The 22,768-nt window shown below is 41.4% G+C and overlaps 1 protein-coding gene across 2 annotated transcripts; it reads left to right on the forward strand.

Annotated features, from left to right (window-relative positions):
- The first annotated feature begins 7,957 nt into the window (after positions 1 to 7,957).
- On the forward strand, positions 7,958 to 21,723 carry LOC308290367 (uncharacterized protein). 2 transcript variants are annotated; one of them, XM_080732168.1, is made up of 7 exons: positions 7,958 to 8,933; positions 18,989 to 19,051; positions 19,149 to 19,192; positions 19,689 to 19,748; positions 20,773 to 20,874; positions 21,467 to 21,544; positions 21,649 to 21,723. In XM_080732168.1, exons 1-2 carry the CDS (start codon positions 8,593 to 8,595, stop codon positions 19,035 to 19,037), a joined length of 390 nt encoding a protein of 129 aa, XP_080588294.1. In that variant the 5' UTR covers positions 7,958 to 8,592; the 3' UTR covers positions 19,038 to 19,051; positions 19,149 to 19,192; positions 19,689 to 19,748; positions 20,773 to 20,874; positions 21,467 to 21,544; positions 21,649 to 21,723. The 2 variants fall into 2 exon arrangements, with proteins under 2 accessions (XP_080588294.1, XP_080588295.1); XM_080732169.1 differs by having other exon boundaries at positions 21,467 to 21,532; positions 21,649 to 21,683.
- Positions 21,724 to 22,768: the final 1,045 nt, after the last annotated feature.

Here is a 22,768-nt window from a genome sequence, read left to right on the forward strand (position 1 = left end):
CACACAAGGAACCACAGTTCCATCTTCCCTGACGGGGAATCGAAACCAGGCCGTGGCGGTGAAAGCACCGAATCATAGCCACTAGACCATACATGTGCAACTGGCAGCCCAGGGGCCACACAGGTTGATATTGGAGTACTGATTTGATATATTATTGATTTCAGCTGTTACAATTCCAAACATGGAAAGATACCCGCTTTAATTACTTCAGTCTATATTCGTTAAGCTTAATGATTAGTATTAAAATGTCATTGTATTTATTTCCAATGTATTTGTATTTAACTCATTGAGTGCCAGCCTATCACCACTAGAGGGCGCCCAGTGACCAGAGAATAATAGAGATATGCTGGTAATGCATGCCCAAGCCCTGGAGCCCAAGCCCAAGCCCTACTTGCCTGAACACTTTCCTTTGTGCATGTACAGGAAGAGGATGAAGTTAGCTTGAAGTTAGCTATTGGCTACCAAGCATTTTAGAAGCCTTATTTTCGTCAACTTAGCCATGATTAAACCTTGCACACCTCATGCATGGGAAAAAACAGAGAAGAATGAGCTCTAAAAAATCCAATGCAATCCTGGATTGCATTGGAGTGGATTTGTGCAGTTTGTTCACAGCTTTCAAACAAAAAAATCCGATTGGAAATCCGTTCAGGCATTCTTGAGATAATCGCCATTATGTTTTACATGTAATGTAAACAAAAATGGCTGCCCTGTATGTTAGATGGGGTTGTATGGGGGTGGAACATGCAAAATCGCGATTGAAATCATGTTCACCAGATTTGATGGGGTCCAAAAAAAAATATATATATATATATTTTTTTTTAAAAGCCGAACTTGTTCGGGATCGGCACTCTACGATACGCTAATAAAGCCGAACTAGTTCGGGATTGGCACTCAATGAGTTAAGTTCATACATTTAACATAAGAACATATAAATGTATGTGAAAAAAAAAGTTACTTTTCAGGATTCCAATTAAAAAATAGCAGATCTACAAGCTTGTAGATCAGTTATTATTGCTATGTATATGCATTGTGGCCCTCTGGAATGAGTGTGAAAATGTATTGGCCCTCTCCATCATCAAAGTTGCCCACCCCTGCACTAGACTATCAGGGAGGTGATTTTCAAAACGTGCAATCTGCTGTCAACTCTTATGAAATGTAGAGCCTTTGTACATTAAGAGGTTCATTTCAGGCCGACAAACAAAGCTTGTCACACTAAGTTTCCCTAATGTAATCATTCCAAATCATTGGCTCAAGATATGTACTGAATACATGTGCCGTGAGGTTCTCAGACAGCAATTCATAGAATTCCGTATACACAAGGAACCACAGTTCTTGCTTCCCTGACCGGGAATGAAAACTAAGTATGGCTGTTTCACTTATGAGCATTGACTGTTTTTGACACTTTATGTATACTAGTCCTTACCTGTTCGAAGATATGAGCTCCGAAATGATGTGCAGTGTGTGGGGCATTGGGTGTGCACTGCACACAGAGGGATGTAAAGTAACGTTAACTGGTGCTTGCATGATAATATGTAGGAGCGTCAATGTAAGAAATACCTGTTTCGTTTAATGGCTATAGAGATACTGTGTACTGAGTGCATGATTTTTGGACAAAATCTGTAGTAGTACTGTGCAAAAATGTGTTTTACTCAAACCTGCCTCCTGGTGGCACTGTAACAGGGCCAGTCACTCCCGAAAAGACACCAAAGGTAACCCTAACGTTGTGGGGACCTACTATTTTGTCCCCACACTGTCAGAGGTCCCCTGCATGTGACTGTGTGAACATGCGTTTAGTCCCCATAAGTATAGCTAGACAAACTCTCTCACACACACACACACACACACACACACACACGCACGCACACACACACACACACACACACACACACTTAAAAATGTTGCCTCATGCTAGATGCAGAATAGATATGCCTCATATAGATGCAGAATTAGATATGCCTCATGCTAGATGCAGAATAGATAGGCTACATGATAAAAATGCTAATATACAGCATACGATTTGTGAAAGTGACAAACAGGCTTCACAGTTATGTCAGGTGTGTTCATATGCTAATGGTGATGCGGATTCAGATCAATTGCTCCAGCCACCGAGGAGAAACAGACAGACAGACAGACAGACAGACAGACAGACAGACAGACAGACAGACAGACAGACAGACATTTGGAGAATTATATGTTTGATATTCTTTGTTCCCTTTCTTTGGTGTACCTTGCTCTTTACTGTACACTGTTCAATTTATTTCTTTTCATACTTCTCTGTAACTTTGTAATTCACAAACAGTTCAGACCTTGTTCATAATGCTCCAAAAAGATTTCTTTTTTAAATAAAAGTCTTTTTTAAATATGTCATGCTTGAAATCTTTGAAACCAAGTTTTCGTGAGAATGACCCATTCAAGAATAGCCGATCTAAACACAAACACAAACAGACAATGTGATGATGAGACGTGTTTTGAGCTTTTTTAGAACATTTTCAAATATTTGTCAAATGGGACATTCTGCTTAATCAGTTCTGTAACCAATATCTTTTATACCAATACTTTTGTTCTTTTTATTCAATTACAATTTTGACTACAGGACTTTTACTGCAGACTGTAGTAAAACTTTCTACATTGTGGTACTACTTCTACTTCACAAAAAAGGGAAAAAAATCACAGCTAGTGTGAAGTAAGCGGTGCTACTTATGAGTTAAATAGCACCACGTCTCGCTTCCCGGACAAAGCTAGCCTGATTTCAGACTCAGCTCACGCTTTAGTCTGAAACTGTGCCCTATTCTGAACGATTTCTGGGGGAGGGACTTTTGTGCAAACGTTGCCGCGCGCGAGTGATCGCGACGCACGGCGAGCGCGACGCAAGGTGATCACGACGCACGGTCGCCGCGTGTGTGTGTCTCTGTCTGTGTCAGTGACTGCTTCCACACTGCGACCAGAAACATGTAATCAACATTAACAGCTTGGTGAAATCAGCACGTGTGCGTGTGTGCCTGCCTGCCTGGTGCATGTGTGAACTTCGTTTGAATCGTTTCAACTGCTATGCGTGGATTGGATATTCATTAGACACACCCCTACCCCCCACACTCATTGGAGGAGCCGCAATTTTTGGTTGGGAACGGCCGATTCATGTACTCTGAGAGTGGGCTGGAATCAGGCTAGGACAAAGCCAGTTGTTGGAACTTCAAAAACCAAATCCAAGTACTTCAACAACATATTACTAAGCACACTGGCGGATCATTTAAATCATTTAAACAGCTAATGTGAGTTGGTGTATGGCAGTGATTCTCAATCTTTTCAGGCCGCGACCCCCAAAATAATCATGTTTTAACTGGGGACCCCCACCCTGACGAGCACTAGGAGTTGAGGCATTACATTTTGTATAACACGGTTGGTTCTATTGTGGAAATAAATCTACATGCTCACAACACCTCGCCTCGCCTCGCAATGTACTGTAGATCGGCTATTTTCACAATGTCTGCCTTTGATTTTTGACAATTTGGCCAATGTTTAATTTGTCATTTTAGTTTTGTCAAAAAGTCCTTAAATTGTCACTTTAGAAATGTGCAGATACCCTCTATACACTTAAACCTTATGTTGGTTTGTTAACTGTTGAGTGAGAAAACATTGTTTCACATTGAGCTAATCATCTTGGGACCCCCCAAAATATACCGACCCACAGGTTGAGAACCACTGGTGTATGGGACAGTAAAACCAAAGGTCAGTGCACAAACACGTTAGCTTGCCATGTTTTTTGACTCGTCCCAAAGTTTACTTCAGTCCTTCTGCTTCCACATGTGGAGAATCTTGTAGTTTGAGGTGCCCCCATTTTTTTTTTTTTTTTTTTTTTATTGTGTGTGTGTGCATGTTTACATTATCTGGTAAGATAATCTTAAACGATTATCCTGTAGCGTGTGATGCTACCGGATTTCAATGCCCCGATTATCTACTAGTGTAAGGACACCTTTATGGTTTAGCTGGGTAATTCAGCCCACATACTGTACTATAGAGCCACCTGTGGAGAACACTGCTTGTCATTAAATCCCTTAGCATTGTGATATCATGGAACATGGTGAGAGGTGTCATTAGAGCGTATGGAGAGTATAGTGTGTCAGTAAGATGCGGGTTTGGCAGCTCACAAGAAAGAGGTCATGTTACTGTATCATTAATCAAAACAGCCTGGATATTGAATACTACTGTGTCCATTTCCATTATTTGAATGCCCAAAAGGACAAAGAAATCAGAGAATGTTGTTGAATGTTGTTTTATAGTGGGGCAAAAACAGTTCTCATCAACAAAAATAATAACTTGAATCGTATGATTAACTAAACTGATTTCTTGTGACCATGAATCTGTATTTGCTTGATTGATTGATTGAAGACTTTATTAGAAGTTTTAATAAAAAAAAATACAGTTTCATATCCTAGGTAAGACTAAGCTTATTTCCATTGGAAACCATTGTAGTATCTCATATAACATTGAATGACAGATGAATAGAACACAGTACTATGCAGTAGATATAGTAAAAACAAAGTAAATAAAAATAAAATAAACAGTGCAAAAAATATATACAGTAGGTAAATACAAAGAAGGGTCAGGGGAGGCTGGGCTAGGTTTGTTATTGCCAGTTCCGAATGGCTGCCGCCTGTAAGTGGTTTTTCAGGGCGATTTTAAAGGATGCTAGGGAACCACACTCCTTTAAGGCCTTCGGTAGGGTGTTCCACATTAAACATTAAACATTAGAACATGTATTGTATTTTGTGACTGTACAGTTGCATACAGTAAGCCTTGTCTGTCTGTCTAAAATCCTTCTGCTGGTCGCAGCTTATCACGGATTACCTTCTTATTATTGCATGCCTAATACATGTAATCAACAAACAAATAAGCAGATTTGTTTATTAGTTAGTTTACTAATCCATAGCTTTCGGAAAGTAACTAGTCTGTTAGGTACACACACACACACACACACATATATATATATATATATATATATATATATATATATATATATATATATATATATATATATATATAGAGAGAGAATTGAAAACTGTTTATTTGTCAACTGCCTTCAACAGTGAGTATACTGGTTATATAGACAATATAGGAATGAGTATACACTACACTATTATAATCTATCAATAGTGAATATGAGTGAATCAGTGAATATACTGTAAGTAAAGGCTCAACAGGCATCTGCCAGGGTTTTGTAGTTCAGTGCCAGTGTGCCAAGGAGGAGATTATCTTAAGGAGATCATTTGAGAGTTTGTTTATTACTTACTTGTGCTTATCTGTAAAGTCGTGGTAGTAGTAATATTGGTTTATCACACATACCAATGTATGTATAATACAAAGAAATGGCTGTACCTAATGCAGAGAAAAAAAGCTTGAAGTTACTTGAAGAAACAGTGCCATCATTATAGTTAATAATAATGTTTATTAATAATGTTTATTTGTCTTCACAAGTCTGTTCAGAAACAACACATAACCATATAGTACAAAACAACATATCACCCCACCCCACTGAAAGCCATGATAGCAACGGGGCAGTTTGTTTAGTGATGCAATGGCAGAAGGGTTTACTCAGTAGTTTACCCAATAAAGCATGCGTTGATGCCATTGTTTACATTCTGAACATAACTGTAATATTGTTTGTTTGTATCCAAGAAGGGACACATTAGATACCTCTATGCTTGGCGCAAGCACCATGTGCAAAATCTGAAGAATCTGGTATGCAACTATGCATATTGTATTACTACTAAAACTGCTACTATTACTACTACTAGACCAGCTACAGTATACTTCCAATGCTCTGGAAGTATACTGTTAAAGTATTTTTTGTCTCTTTTTACCCTGTCTTAACATTTTCCCACCCCTCTCCACATCTTTTCCTTTCCATTGTGCTGTAATGCAAGTGAACCACTAGAGGGCTGCCTTTACCCAATACAGTCATCTACCCAGCAAAACAGGCAGCCTACACACACTGCCCGAGGACATCATTACACACTCAATAAAGCAATGCAGTCATTTTCTTTGCTTAATTGATCCCGCTGCTGCCCAACAATGTGCAGTATGACATTTTTATTGCGAGCGGCAGAACGCCTCCGTGAAGATACACTACGTATTTATCATTATCTTGTTGTGTTGTCTGGCCTGCCGGCCATCTGTGGCCAGCATGGAGTGGACGTGTTGGTCAATGGTCGAGGTCAGGGCCTTATCCATGAGTTCCACTGTCTGGAGCCTTCTGTGTGACAGTCTGGAATCACCGCCCTTTACAACTGGCCGGTGAACCGCACCCAAACAAACACAGTGCTCTTGATCAGAGGTTTTCAAAGTGAGTGACAGCTAGGGCACCCTGGGGTGCCGTGAGATAATTTGATAATATTTGGAATTTATTTGGACACTTGAAAAAAATATTTAATATCATTTTAAACTTACTTACAACATAATCACTAAAATATCGTCACTGTCGGGCAGAAACCTTGTATCTCCAAGTTTCAAATTTGTACATCTTTTGGTAAAGCAAAGCCCAGCTTCATCATACAAGACTGTCGCACAAAACTTGTGAAAACAGCAGATCTACAAGCACACAACGCCTCGCATCTGCTGTTTTCACTAGTCTAGCACATTTTATAGATGATAAATACAAAAAGAACGGTTTAGGACATACAAGGTTTCCACCCAACAACAACGATATGCTATAAATATAAGGTGCTGGGAGTGAAAATTATAATGTAGGGGTGACTCGGGTAAAAAAAAATGTATGGGGTACCCTGGGACAAAAACGTTTGGGAACCCCTGCTCTTGACCACTGTCTCTCAAACTTCATTGTCTCCCCTTAACTCTGGCAGTGTACATTTGGTTTGTACACTGTCAGAGTTACAGACTTGTATGGGTCAATTTAGACCCCCCTAAACGGACCCATAGAGTCCCTGGAATCCACCTTGAGAACCTACTCTTGACCATTCCAAAATGTTTGTGCCAGATATTGAAATTGTCCAAGTCCGAGTAGTAAACAAACAATGACTCATGTAGATAAGATAGCAACGTTAATGTTTACCATGCACGGAGGAGAATTGCCCCCCCCCTCCCACACACACACACACACACACACACACACACACACACACACACACACACACACACACACACACACACACACACACACACACAGTCATAAACAAACATGGTTAAACAGGCACAAGTACATGAACATGCACACATGCATACATTGATAATCATCACAGAAATGAGCCATGTCATTGTTTCTTGACAGAATTCTTCAGGACATTAGTAAATGCATGAGCTTGTAAGTCATTTTCAATGTCAAAGTCGGTAATGCTGACAAACGGTTTCCGTAAACTGTGTTCAACTAACTAATGTGATTTGCATTAACATGGTTTTGGGTCATTTGTTAGAAAAATCTACGTGTTGGCCTACAGTATTTGGGTGTGTGTGTGTGTGTGTGTGTGTGTGTGTGTGTGTGTGTGTGTGTGTGTGTGTGTGTGTGTGTGTGTGTACAGTATGTGTGTGTGCGTGTGTGCGTGCGTCCTCACACTCTTTTACAGAGCCACTCCTTGAGCTGTCAAGCACGGCAGGGCGGAGACGACTGTATACGTGCACGTTTTAAGCATGCTTCAGGACTCCTGTCCCACCCTCTTTCCCACTGTCTCATTCTCCTTCGCTCCGAATGCAGACTGAGAGAGAGAAACACTGTGCACGCCACAGGCTTGTGCCTTTTTTACCAATCACAGGGCTTTCCCCACCCTCCCTCCTATTCTTCCCTCCCTCTCCTATTCTCTCTTCTCCTCCCTCCCTGCTCGCTCCCCTCCCTCTGTCTCTAAGCATGCAGGCCAAGGGAAAAAAATAATAAAAAGTGTAGGGGGAAAAAGTGCTAAGCAGCTTCTGGGTTTTGCTTTCACGAGCACTCCTCCTGCTGAATCGCTGTGTGTGTGTGTGTGTGTGTGTGTGTGTGTGTGTGTGTGTGTGTGTGTGTGTGTGTGTGTGTGTGTGTGTGAACACTGTATGTGTGTGTGTCCGGGGCGTTCACTCAGCTGCTGCTGCCACAGTAGCAACACATTGGAACAGAGCTCGGCCTCCCGAACAAAAGGCTGAACGAGGCAGAGCCACAGGAGGGGAAGCTCAGGGAGAGAGTTGCACAGCGTGACTGTACTTCTCAGGGAGGAACCCAACCTGCCTCTTCTTCTCTGCACTGTCCTGGCCCCTGGAGTGGAGCGGAGACGAGACGTGACGGGACACTTCAACAGCCTGAGCACCTCCTTGGATGCTGTCCAATACCACGCCTCTCCTGTCTGTCTGTCTGTCTGTCTGTCTGTCTGTCTGTCTGTTTGTCTGAAAGGAGGAGCGCAATCTCCTTCCTGACTTTCTGCGTGTCGCTCCACATCGGTCGCACCTTCACGCGCAGGAACCGCAGGGGAAAAAGTAGAAACAAGTCGGAGGGGGCTTAGTTCTCGTTTTCTCAGTTCCGTTCCCTGTGAACCTCTCTTGTCTTCTGCCTTGCTGATTCATCTCTGAGAGCACGGCACCTGCCTGCAGACTCCTGAGCATCCCCTGCCATATGCTGAGATGTCAGACGGAGACCTCCCCTCGCCCATCGGCCTGGACTGCTGCAGCTGCTGCCTGGACCTGGCCAACGGCGCCGCCGACGACTCCATGGGGTCCGGGTCGGCAGCGCTCAGCCCCACGGGCTTCCCCGGAAGCCCCACCAGCCCCAGCGTCAGCCACTTCCGCCAGCTCCGCGACCAGCTGATGTACCACAACCTGAACACGGACAAGCTGAACAACATCATCATGAGGCAGGACTCCCTGGAGTCGGTGGTGAGGGACCCGTGCTTCCTGCTCAACGAGGGCATCTGCAACAGCAACATTGATCAGACCATGCTGTCCATCCTGCTGTTCTTCCACAGGTACAGTCTTCTCTCATTCATGCGTTCATACTGGCGTCCGACCCACCGATATGCCCTTATTTGGTCATATCGGATCACATCGTATCGGTGAAATGTCTCCCCGATAGAGAAATAGTAATAATTATTAAAACATCAGCACAACATGTTTAATGAAGACTCGTAACAAGCCTGGCTTGTCCTCACAGGCATTATACCACACACTCAAACAGGCAGTTGGACTACAGTATACTACCACGATATACTACAGTATATCGTGGTTGTCGGGTGGAAACCTCGTATCTCCAAGTTTCAAAAGTGTACGTTATTTCGCAAAGTAAAGCCCTGCTTCATCATTCAAGGCTGTCAAACAAAAGCAGCGAAAACAGCAGATCTACAAGCACACAACGGCGTTGTGTGCTTGTAGATCGGCTGTTTTCACTGGTTTAAATCATTTTTAAAATGACAAATGCAAAACGAACTGTTTTGGACGTACAAGGTTTTCACCCGACGATATGTCTCTGTGTCACTCTCTTTTTCTCAGACACCTTGACTGACGTGTTTAAGAAAGCAGCTGTATGTAGTAAACCTCACTGTACCTTTGCATAATCATGGGGCAAAGTCTTTGCACATGCAATCCACACAGAAAAAGGCCTGTTTTCATTATGCATACATATACGTATCGGTTGCATATCGGTTATCGGTGACTGTCCCCTCTCTCAAATCGGTTATCGTATCGGACACAAAAAATGCCTATCGGTCGGACACTAATTCATACACAGGTCAGTTCAGAGGTGGACCCTCCAATATGCACCCCAGTTGTAGCATTTAAGCAGTATTTCTCCCCCAAAACCAGACCTTGATCACTTTCTGTGATCTATAGGTCTAGGATGCATGTTAGTTCTAGAACTGATCATGGATCAGTATTGCCTTTTGGTAGTAGAGTTGTAGTGTCAGATAGTCAAAGAGAGCTGACCACCGCTGACAGAAAGGTGTGAACCTGTTCTTTTGATGTCATGACATGGCACTATACTCATGAAGTCACATTCCTCTATTCAGTATTATGATTCACTAAAACCAGTTTACCACCTGCACGTTAATCTAATAGATGTGTCATTACATCTGACTCAATTAACCTAAAACCAACACACACACACACACACACACACACACACACACACACACACACACACACACACACACACACACACACACAGTAACACACACACACACACACACCCACACACACACACACACACACACACACACACACACACACACACACACACACACACACACACACAAAATATATATATATATATATATGTATATATATATGTATATATACATACATACATATATATATATATATATATATATATATATATATATATATATATATATATATATATACTCGTTGATTTACTCGTACAACAAAATGTGTTTTACTTGAAAAAATAAAAAAAAAAAAAAAAAAATATATATATATATATATATATATATATATATATATATATATATATATATATATATATATATATATATACCACCGCTTAAGTATGCTTATACAAAACAAGCCTACCGTAATGAGGTTACTCTAAACATACCAGTTGCTTGTCATGTTGGACCGTTTAAAATCAGCTTTAATTGTTAGAGGTCAATTAAAACTGGTCTTACTCCTTTGTATGAGCCAAACGCTGTTTATAAAGACCAGGCTTATTTGTTGTCATGTTGGACCGATTAAAAGCAGCTTTTTATTGCTGGAGGTCAATTAAACCTGCTCTTACTCCTTCTCTGTTGCCGCCAAACGCTGTTTATGAAGACCCGGTTCATTTTGGCAGCTCGCTGACATACTATGTTTGTGAGGATTACGATGTCATGAAACACTGTACTGCCAGTTGGCAGGTTGGTTTGGCAGGTACCTTTCAATGACTTCAGCCTCAAATTAACAGTTACCATATTTTCGCCCAGCTCTTCCACTGCTTCCTTGACCACCGCTGTGCGGTTGAGTCAGGGCCAGGAGGTGCTGCACACAATGCTGACTTTTTAGAGCACAAATTACATATTGGCGTGTTTGAGTTTTCGAGGCAGCAAAAGGTGGAGACCCGGTGAGAAACGCCATCAGATTCGATGCCAGGCAATACAAAATTGTTATCATCAAAAATGTCCCACCACCTTTGAATAGATACCAAACAATTCAATTCAATTCAATTCAATTCAATTCAATTCAATTCAATTCAATTCAAAGGGCTTTATTGGCATGAGAAAACATATGTTTACATTGCCAAAGCAGAAGTGTACACACAATACAATACAATACAATCGGAACAAAAAATGTACAGGTGAAAAGAGTGTAACAGTTTTCATGCGTCAAGGTTACATGCAGGCAGAGCAGGGATATATACAATGGTTTTTAAGGTGATTGGGTTCCATTTGATATCCTTCTCCGATCACAGCAGCTCACAAATCTGTTTGCACATTGTTTTACTTCCCATACCTTCGTCGGTATGGGAATTTTTCATCATTGGTCATGTTTTCAAACTCTCCTTGGGTGGTTATGATCTGTGGGAAGTATGTGTCTCTGATATCTTGGTGCAGTGGACAGGCAGTTAGGAAGTGTAGCTCAGTTTCCACTTCATTTTGTGTGCAGTGTGTACCATACCTGGAGCTCACCAGCATTCCCGGCAAGGGAAGCAGAGATATTCGGTTCAAGTACCATGACATATATGTCAGACACGTCATACGGTATGATAACGTGAACCTGATAATGTGGTAGTGTTTTTGCTGTCCTCAGAAAAGAATGGTGATATCATCATTTACCTTTGCCCCAGCTCTAACCCCATCTTATCCCTTTGAAGCCCTTGTAAGGATTACGTATGTCACCATCAACTCAACTACGCAGACCTGCCTTTCAGTGTTATTGGCTCCTGATGTAGAAATAACCTTTATTCCTCTTATCCCCCTTTCATTGAATTTTTTCATGAGGTTACTCTGATGGTTAGTGATCATGATCATGGATCATGGTTATGTGAATCATGGATGTGCTCAGCAAGTATGAACAGGGGCGTCACAAGGGGGGGGGGGGGAGTGGGACTGAGTTACTAGGGCCCAAGGTGGAGGGGCCCTAACTTTAGATATTGAAAAATAGCAGATATACAAGCTCACAGCGCGGCAGCAAGTGCCGTGCTGCGAGCTTGTAGATCTGCTATTTTTTAAAAGTCGTGAAAATGTGTGCAAAACTTTGAATATATGTATTTTTTAAGCGAACCTTTGTAACTCAAATTTTGCTTCTGGGAGGTCCTTGGAACTAAATATTTTGAGATGGGGGTCCATGGCCAAATACATACTGGTATCATCTTGGGGGTCCTTGACATGAAAACGTTTGAGCACCACTGACATGGAAACATAGGTTTCTTGCACACATTTAAAAAAATAGCAGATCTACAAGCTCGCAGCATGGCACTTTGTTGCCGCGCTGTGAGCTTCTATATCTGCTATTTTTCAATAGTTAACATTCATGGGGGGCCCACAGTGAATCCTTGTACCCAGGGCCCAGAATTTGGTGTGACGCCCCCGAAGTATGAAGGCATTCCACCCAGTTTAGTGTGGACAGACAGACAGACTGATCTAACCGACATAACCATCCTTAGAGCCGCATCGCATGCAGAACTAAAATACACACAATACAAAAGTATACTTCAATAAATATATAACCGCCCAGAAAATATATAAAGTTGACATTAATCCAAAATAATAAAATCTCCGTAAACAATACTATCTTATCATTCACAAGCTTGGAATGTGCATTAGGTACTACTTGTTATCATGGATTCTTTTGTATACAATCCAAAACAAAACTTAAGTCAAGGTCAGGAAGTTTTATCATTATTTTAATCAAACAGCTGTGCTAACCAGGCTTTCAAGAATGTTCTAGTAAGACTGTTAAATTTTAACATGGTTTATCATGGTGAGGACGCCTTGCTACATGGTTCAGGCTATTAAATCCTATTTTTATCATTTACTGCATGAGTACGAGATAGTGTGTGAGGACATATGGTACACAGGACAATAAAATAGTCCATATAACAACTTAAGTAGTAGATGGCAACTGTGATTAGACTCTATTATGATGTCATGCTTTTGGCAATATTGCCACTAAACAACATTTGACTTAAAGTATAGCTATATAGCATGGGGCAGGACAATAAATCACACTCAAAGAATGTATTGAATTTCCCAGTATTTTCCATTTATTTGCTTATATAGCACCCCATTCAATGCTCATTCATTTGAGAACATTCAATTCTCATTAATTTGAGAACATTCTCACAGGCGATTGTTATTTACTAAAGGAACACTGTGTACCTGATTTATTTATGATAGAGGGGTGTGCCAGTTTGATAGGAACACAGCAGAACAACGGGTCAAGAAACTTTGGGCCATGCACCATTCAAGTTTGGCCAGTGCTCCCTTTTGACATAGATAATGGACTCAATGAACCGATCCTGGCTTGAGTCTTGAGACTTGGACGTGTTGATAAAGAAATATAATATTTATCATGCTTTCAACAGTGCACAATGAAGAGAGCTTTGTTAATTTGTCAATTTGTCACAACAAGGTTATATAATAACAACACACCACATATGGTATTGCTGGTTCTGTATTTCCTTAGGTAAAAATCCAGAATCATTTGGCAAAGGGATTTAAAGTCATATCGTCGTTGTCGGGTGGAAACCTTGTATGTCCAAAACCGTTGAGGCGTTGTGTGCTTGTAGATCAGCTGTTTTCACTATTTTTGTGCGACGGCCATGTGTGATGAAGCAGTGCTTTACTTTGCGAAAAAATTAGCAAATTTGAAACTTGGAGATACAAGGTTTCTGCCCGACAGTGACGATATACTATGTAACATTCATTTTGTAGCTCCGTTGTCAATGCCATATTTGTCTATAAGGAAAGAACACTGGAAAAGGAATGCTGCCGGATCCTCTGTAATTTTGGAAAGCAACAACATCATTATTTAAGAACTAAAATGTACATACTGTAGATAGTGAAATGACACCTAGAACTCTGCCATCTCCCAGGAGGTCACCCCCTACATGATGCTGTGAAAGGACAGAAAAGCTCCTTTAGCAACAGACTGTTACATCCAATTTGCAAAAACGAACGCTATAGGAGATTATTTCTGCCCACAGCAATAAGACAACTCCTCATCTGGGTGGCTTGACCAGGCCAGTTAGGAGGGGGGATGTGGGATACACGTTTTTCAGATCTCTATTAGTAATGTTTTGGTTTGGTTTGTCAGTTATTTAGTAACATTTTAACTTGCTTAGATGCATTTCTTTTAGATATGTATTATCATCATGTGTTTTCATTGATGTCTTTATGAGCTGCTGTAACGCTTGAATTTCCCCTCGGGGGTCAATAAAGTACCTACCTACCTACCTACCTACCTTAGGCAGGGACGGCTTAATTGAAATATAGGCCCTGTGCAGCCACGTCGCACAGGCCCCCGCCCGCACGCGTCCCGCACCGCGCCACTCGCGTACCGTACCGGCCCGCGACCACCACACCCGCACCGGCGTGGTCGCCGGCCGGACGCCTCGGTGCGGTGGTCGCGGGCCGGTACGGGACGCGAGCGGCGCTCGGCAGCGGCTTGCGGAGTCCCGTGCGCGCAACAGAACCACACTGATCACATAGCTAGAACATCAGTTATAAATATAAATAACTCTGACCAGACATAAATGAAATCAATATCAGTTCTGCTTTATTCTCAACGTTCACGCTCAGGCTGCTGCCTATTCTAATGGAGCAGAGGCAGGCATTATACAATACGCCTGGTGCGTTCATATGGCTATTAATTTCAATAATAGCAAAACATACAAACAAAATAAAATAGCATAAAACAGTACAGTATTTTAACTTAAATATCACACACCTAAGGTCACACACCTCAGTCACTTCAACAATCAGTGGTGGAAAGCAAGCACATTTATTTAAGTATAGGATACAATTATGATGCATTTGTAGCCTACTTTACTCGAGTATTTTCTAGTATTTCCAAAACTTTTACTTTACTTAATTTAAAACACTAGTTAGTTTGTAGATTTTTGATTATTAATTAAGCCCTATATTTATTTATTTATATGTATTTTACCAAATTAGTCTATTTTTACACAAGTACATTTTTAATTATGGACTTTCCGGACAGAGTATTCCCATAATGCAGTAATGATACTTTTACTTAAGTAAAGTAACAAATGTGGGTACTTTATCCACCACTGCCAACAATAAACAATAACAAATAAATAAAAGAAATGCGGAGGCCGAGTGAGGCCTATAAAGTAAGGTGCGTGTATAATCAGTGCACTAGCCTACTATTGCTTTCAAGAACAAACAAACCACAAAAATAAAAATAATAAAATACACATTATTTTAACAATGCGGAGGCCATGCTCAATCACAAATAAAACATTACACAGTATTTAACTTAAAATAATAAAGACATTGACATAGTGCATAGGCCTAATTGCTTGGGGTGTCGTTCAGAAGTTTAGCCTAAATCTAAATGTGCCTACACACCAATTTCCTTTCTCCTGGCTTTCTTTGTGGCGAAATCATGGATGAGAGCATCGAAATTTAACCCTCGGACAAGTTCTGACTCAATTGCCATGACTGACAGGCTGTTTAAGCGCCTCTGGGTCAGTCTGGTTCTTAATTCATTTTTAATCCTTGCCATTTGGGAAAAGGACCGTTCTCCCTCACAATTGCTGACAGGCAGCGTGAGATAGAGTCGCAGTGCAATGAATACATTCGGAAATGTTGACTGCGATGAAGAACCAATTATTGTTTTCAGGAGTTTGGGCGGAGGCAAGACAAGACCTTGAGTTGTTGGTCGAATGAAAGATCTGAATTGAATCATTTCATCAGCGAAATCTGATGCATTTAAATCTGATGGATAAGCAGAAGCAAGCGTGTTTGCTTTATCAATTACTTCAGTGTCACCAGCGAGCTCAGGAATGAACAGAACAGCAAACAGATCACAGACGTGCTTATACGCCTCAAGTCTGTGGTCAAGACAGCTAACCAACTTATCAATAACCACATTAAATGTTTCTATTTTTAATTTGCTTTTCCCATCCAACACAACATCATCTTCTCCACTGTCATCAAAATGTTTTTTTCGTTTTCTGATCCGCTGGGTATCGTGAACGTACGGAGCCCCCTAGGGGCCAAATATCGCCATATTTTTTTTCAGCAACCAGTTTGTATTTTGGTGTTATTTTTGTTTTTTCCAGGAACGTTTTTGGTTTTTTATGTATTTTTTTTTTATTTTTTATTTTTTTTACTTTTTTTTTTTTTTTTACTTTGTCTTTTTGGGGAACATTTTTGTAATTTGGTGTTTTTTTTTTTTTTTTTTTTTTTTACTTTGTCTTTTTGAGGAACATTTTTGTAATTTGGTGTTATTGTCTTTTTTTCAAACACGCACTCTGTGTTCCCAACACGCACTCCGTATTCCAAGACGCACTCCGTGTTCCAATACGGACTCCGTATTTCAAAACGGACTCCGTATTTCAACACGCACTTCTGTGTCAACACGCACATCAGACATTACTTCAGAACGCCGCACATGGCCTGACCTGGCCTCCCCCTGACCAGCAGGGGGAGCCAGGGGGCCTTGACACAGCAGTGCGAGCCAAGGCTGTCTATGAAGGGAGCGCTCGTTTTATGGTTAGATACGCCAGCCAGTTACTGTCCACGACAGTGCAATCGTTATATTTATGCCCAGGCCGTAAGGCCTGGGCAAGCGCACGATAAACGCAATGATAATTGGGTTTTGGTGCACCTCGCGCGGTCCAAGTGACTACAACCGAGCGCTCCCTACGTCCGGTTCAGCCAATCACAGGGGGCTATTCGGGTGAGACCGGAATAAACAGCATACAGTCCAGCACTTGAAATAAAACCACAGCCAGCCGGCCACACGCAGCAAGCTTCAAGTTCCACGTCAGCTTAAACTAGGGTGACCATATTTTCAGCCACTCAAACCGGGACGCGAAACACTGTTGCATAAAACCGGGACCCTAAAAGCAATGCGCACATTACCGCGCACGCGTTTGCCCATTCTCTAACGTTTGTGCACGCGCACACACGCACCGCAGGGTTGCAAACAGGCAGTGAGTGATTGACAAACAGCCTCAGCATTGAATTCAGACACGCAATGAATTTGTTCATGTTTTCTGATTGGTTAGGTGAGCATGTTTTCATGAAAAAAACATGATAAATGTCTATGCAACCACTGAAAACAGCTACTATTATTTTAATTCTGGCGAAAACCGGGACAATTTTGCAGTGAATGTTGAAAACCGGGACATATTAGTGTTTTAGAGATATTTGTCGGGACACTGGGACACGCAGCTTGAAAACGGGACTGTCCCGGGTAAACTGGGACGTCTGGTCACCCTAGCTTAAACGGTAAATAAATAATTATTTTAATCGATACCGCAGCGCTTCAGATATTGTAGCTGAACGCTGCTTGTCTTAAGTCACATTAGCCCTTTCTGTATGTATAGCAGTTGGACTCACTGCCTCGGAATCGGTTTGGACGCTAGCATTAAGCTAACTAGCACTAAGCTAGCTATGAAACATTCATGGATTGATATTTTATGAGCTGTTTGCATAGGAAAAGGTAGTTTCATGACGGTACGATTCACTGGTACAAGGTCAACTATCAAGGATGCCACAAGATGCGTTTTAATAGTCTTTTTTTAAATTGGATTCGCTTTTTTTAAATTCATATAACAAACTGCTAGCTCAGTTTTTTCAGAGCTAGCATTAAGCCACAGACGCATGATTAACTGACGTTGTTTTAGTGACGCTAGCTAGCAGTGGGTAAAAGTACAACTTTGACAACTTTTTTAAAGCAGTCCGTGCACGATCTGTCGCACATTGATCTCCCCTTTCACACAGAGAAGGGGAGATCTTAACCTTAACGATACATTCTCTAGTTATCCTCCGTTGAAAAACGGGGGCGATACAAACAAGTTGGGAATGGAATCGGAGATAAGTCCATGAGACTTTTCATATGAAGAACTGGATTTCCGGCGAAAAGGATTATGAGCAGCCTGGCTATGTAGTTAGTTAATGTACTTTTACCCGCTGCGAACGTAACTAACAAACTGTAATTTAATCATCTATTCATAACACCACCTTGCTCGAACTGCTAGCTATTTAATGCGCTAACGTCACATTTCTGCACGATATGTTTACCGTAGTAATATGTTTACGATACAGTTTCCAGTCTCTACCTGTCCTCACGGGCCCAGGACACCCGGTATCAACAAATCAATGTCCTAAATATGAACCAATTAAAAGCTGTAGCCATGGTGGATTCATGTTTCACTCATACAGCCAATGGTTTCACTCGTGTTCCCTTCTCAACTATATTGTAACTGTAGTGATTTGTGACCCTCATGATAAATTATTTTGGCTTAAACCTGTGCGTGTTTACATGGTGAATAAACGCTTAACGCCGTTAGATTGAAACCACCATTAATCATGCTAAAGAATTAATTCAGTACTTGAATGTGTTAATTTTTGAGGGCTAGCCAACATAATTCCAAGCTGTAACAAAATTTGAAACGGTCTTCATTACAGCTTGTCGTGGTAAATGCTAACAAGCTGTTTGTCTGTGTGTATCATTTGCTTCTGCAATGGCATCTAACGCCCTAGCTTTTAGGGTGGGGTAATGTTTCACCCATGTTCCCTTAGCAAATTTATTGCTGCCAATAGATCTACTATGAATTTGAGTATGCACTTACGTCTCAGTCAGTCTATGAAGATTGCATATATGTCAGAACTAAAGTAAGCGGCTTAAATAGAAAGTCTGGTGTAGGCCAGAATAGTGATTATGCTAGCATTGTCTGGAGTTCTGTTTATCTTTAAATGTATGTGCCTAAGTAAGCACTGTCAGTATGTGCCTAAGTAAGCACTGTCATTTATTTTCCGCTAATAGCATTGTTTGAAAATATGTATTGTTCATCAACAACACAACATTTGTTTTTATATTTTCCCTATATTCATAGTTTCCATGAAGTCAAAACGGAGAAGAGTTTATACGGGGAGAATCACTAGGAGCAGACATAATGGTATGGCATCTTTGAGACCATGGATTAATTTACTTGACAAGCCAAATTTTAATGACCATCCTAAAATATAAATCTTTACTCTTTGATTTCCTTCCAGAAATGAGTGGTGAAGCACATGCCGAGGCTGACAACGTGTCTCAGGTTATTTCACGATTTTCTTCATAAAATCTTTAAGTAGTAATATATCCAGTAGTGTAAAAAATTGTGTAAAATGGCTCCAATGCAGCGCATCCTGACACATTGACATGTAAATAGGAAATTATAGCCATATATATTGTTTACAGGCCAACACAATCACTCGGACATAACCTTATCACATGTCCATATATGGTCTATTTATCGTCAGGGATCTCCATATATATCTCACTGACTCATCGTGACATCAGAACCTATACAATCAACAAATGAAAGCTCTCACTTACTGCCCATTTATGGAGATTACTCATATATGGAACTCCATATATAGGAATAGCTGACTTAGCTGTTTCCCCTGCTGTTACTGTACTTACTGCACTATGATACTAGAGGCTTACAATCCCAAAATGTAAAAGTTTATTTCCCATATTTTGATTTCCAGTGTCAAATGATATGTTGCCCCAACTTTTTTAATTGGAATGCATGTTTGCTAATCCTACAGAATGATACGGATATGCCAACACCCACCCCACCCATACAAGAGGTGCTTCATGGTTCACAGGTAAGCTGTCTCCCTCCCTTCAATTTAACCCATTCAGGACGGGAACCCCTTTTTGTCACTTTATGCTTTAGCTAATGAAAATGGTGTCATCCTGGACAGCCAGCTCTCATTCAAGGCACACATTGCATCAGTCACCCGATCCTGTAGGTTCACACTCTATAACATCCGTAGGATCAGGCCCTTCCTTACCCAGGAGTCAGCCCAGCTCCTCATCCAGACATCAGTCATATCTAAACTTGACTACTGTAACTCTTTCCTCACTGGCCTCCCGGCATGTGCACTTAAGCCCCTCCATTTGATCCAAAATGCCACGGCACGCTTAGTCTTCAGTCAACCCACATTTTCACATTTCCCCCTTCTCCGCTCCCTCCACTTGCTCCCAGTTGCTGCCCGCACTGTATCCAAAACATTGATGCTGGCCTTCAAAGCAGCCAAAGTTATGACACCTCCATACCTCCAGCGCCGAGTGCCATGCTACGAGCTTGTAGATCTGCTATTTTTGAAAATTCATGAGAATGTGTGCAAATCTTTCAATATTCTTTTACAGCGAACATTTTGAACTCAAATCTTTGCTTCTGGGGGGTACCTGAAACAACATATTTCTAGATCGGGGTCAGTGGCCAAATACATATAATTTCTGGGGTCCTTGACAAGAAAAATATTGAGCACGCTGCCATAGAAACTGACATACGTTTTTCAGAAAACTGTCAGTATTTAGAAAACATTTTTAGAATCTGGTCTCACAAGTAAGCTGTGGTTTTCTGGGTCAATGTAGCTCACCTACTCAACATGTTTAGAGGCTGTTCTGATAACAATAATTGTAAAAGTAGTACCTCAATGTGTTGTCACTGTCACACACACATGGGTTAAATTCATCCTTTGCATTGAACCATCCTTCAATCAGCTGTAGGCTTACAAACCAACATTGAATGTATTAAAAACACTGAGCAGCCATTCGCTTGGGGAGCCGTCACCATAACAACTGCAACTTTGATTCGCTTTGATTGCTTTTATATGTTTCTAGATCTTTCAGAATGCAGAGAGTAATAACCCCCATGAAAGTTCGGTCACCCAGCCTCCACTGTTCACCGTGCCCATGAATGAGGATGCGCTACAATATTCACAGGTAACATACACCCCTCTTGCAATATATGAATCAGGGTATTCTCACAGTCATGCCATTCCTGGAAATGTATTGAAAAAAATAAAATCGGGTCCTGTTAAAGGTTTTTTATTTGGTAGTTACGGATTTTTTAGCTCATGTTAACGCTGCGTGATTGCAGTCCAATATACTGCATACCATGCGAGAAAAAACACAAGCTCACTACGTGCTTCATCATGATGTTTTAAATCCTGTAGATCTGTTCTTTTGTCGCGTGACGCTGTCTCTAGAGGATGGTTCTTACAAGTGACAGAGTGTTAGTACTTTGGAGAAGTGTAAAGAACAATAATCCCTAAGTACTAAAGAAAGGTATATGCCTACCTTTCTTTTGAGGTAAGAAGGAAGCGCTGGAAAACTTTAATGTATTAGATACTAGCCCTTACCCGTTCAAAGATATGAGCTCTGAAATGATGTGCAGTGTGTGGGTTATGGGGTGTGCACTGTGCACACAGTACAACCACCTGTCTTCCTGGTGGTGGACAGGCACTTTTCCACTGTGCCACCCGAGCGCCCCATCTACCTTCATGTAATATGTACATGGTTTTGTTTCCAACAGAATGGTCCTGAAATAGATGAGCCATCTTTGAGTTCTCCACTGTCTGCCTCTCCCACACATGCTGAAGTGAGTTCACAGGTAATATGCCCCCCACCCCTCCCATAAAATATGGGTTTCCATGTCACAATATGGGCGTCAATGTTAAATATGGTTTCTCTACCCCTCCCCCCCCCCCCTTCTAGTCTGGGAGCCCCATGATGAATTCACCGCCACCGCCAGACGAAGTGCCTTCACAATCACCCCAGCTTGTTTCCCCAGCCAAATCAGCTGACAATCCAGAGATTCTTAGAGAAGTGCGGCATGCTCTAATCCACAGGGTCAACGTTTCTGATGATCTTTTGGCAGTTTTCATGGACAGCAGCATTATGGATTGCAAACTGAGGATGTCGTTCGTAAACGAGAAGGCTATAGATGACACTGTAGTGTCAAGGGACATTTACTGTGCTTTCTGGGAGAAGGTTCTAGAACAGTTTGAGGGTGAAGAGGAAAGAGTTCCGTGTATGAGACCAGATTATTCAGAGGCACAATGGGTCGCAGTGGGCAGGATCTGGGCCAAAGGCCTCTTAGACCATGGGGTATTGCCAGTGAAGCTGTCCAAGGCGTTCATTATATCATGTATTCATGGAAAAGACTCTGTACCAAATGATGTTTTGTTGAGCTCTTTCCGTGAGTTCATCTCCCCCAGTGAGCGATCAGTAGCTGAAAAGGCTCTCCAGGGCACAAAGGATGAAAGTGATGAAGGTTTGTGTGAGCTTTTCACCAGGATGGGTTACTGTGTGCCTCCCAAAGATGACCTGCAAGATGCCTTTCATTCAATGGCTCATAAAGTCATTATTCAAGACGCAGAAAATATAATAGATTGCTTCTCCAAGTCAATGGCTGATGTTCAACTGAAACTGACTGACAAAGAAAGTGTCCTGTGCCTGTATCAGTCAAAGACGGCAACCGGCCCAAAAGTGGCTCGACTACTTCAAGCAACAAAGTTGATTCTGACACAGAGAGAACAGAAGGCCTTTAGTTACCTGCAACGTTACGTAAAAAATGCTGACCAAAGCAAAGCCCAGAAGATTCTTCGTTTCTGTACAGCTTGTAATGTCATGTCTGTAGAGAAGATTAAAGTTAGCTTCAGTGGTGAATCGGGTCTAGACAGAAAACTTGTTGCTGATACTTGTGAAGCACTACTCGAAGTGCCATTAACCTACTGCAGTTATCCCGATTTCCGCACTGAGTTTGACAAGCTGTTGTCAAATGATTTTAAAATGGGCATTCTTTAAGTTTTATGTTAGTACTAGTCAGTCAGTC

Source organism: Nannobrachium achirus, assembly GCF_963921795.1.
Source record: "Nannobrachium achirus genome assembly, chromosome: 8".
Classification (NCBI taxonomy): Eukaryota; Metazoa; Chordata; class Actinopteri; order Myctophiformes; family Myctophidae; genus Nannobrachium; species Nannobrachium achirus.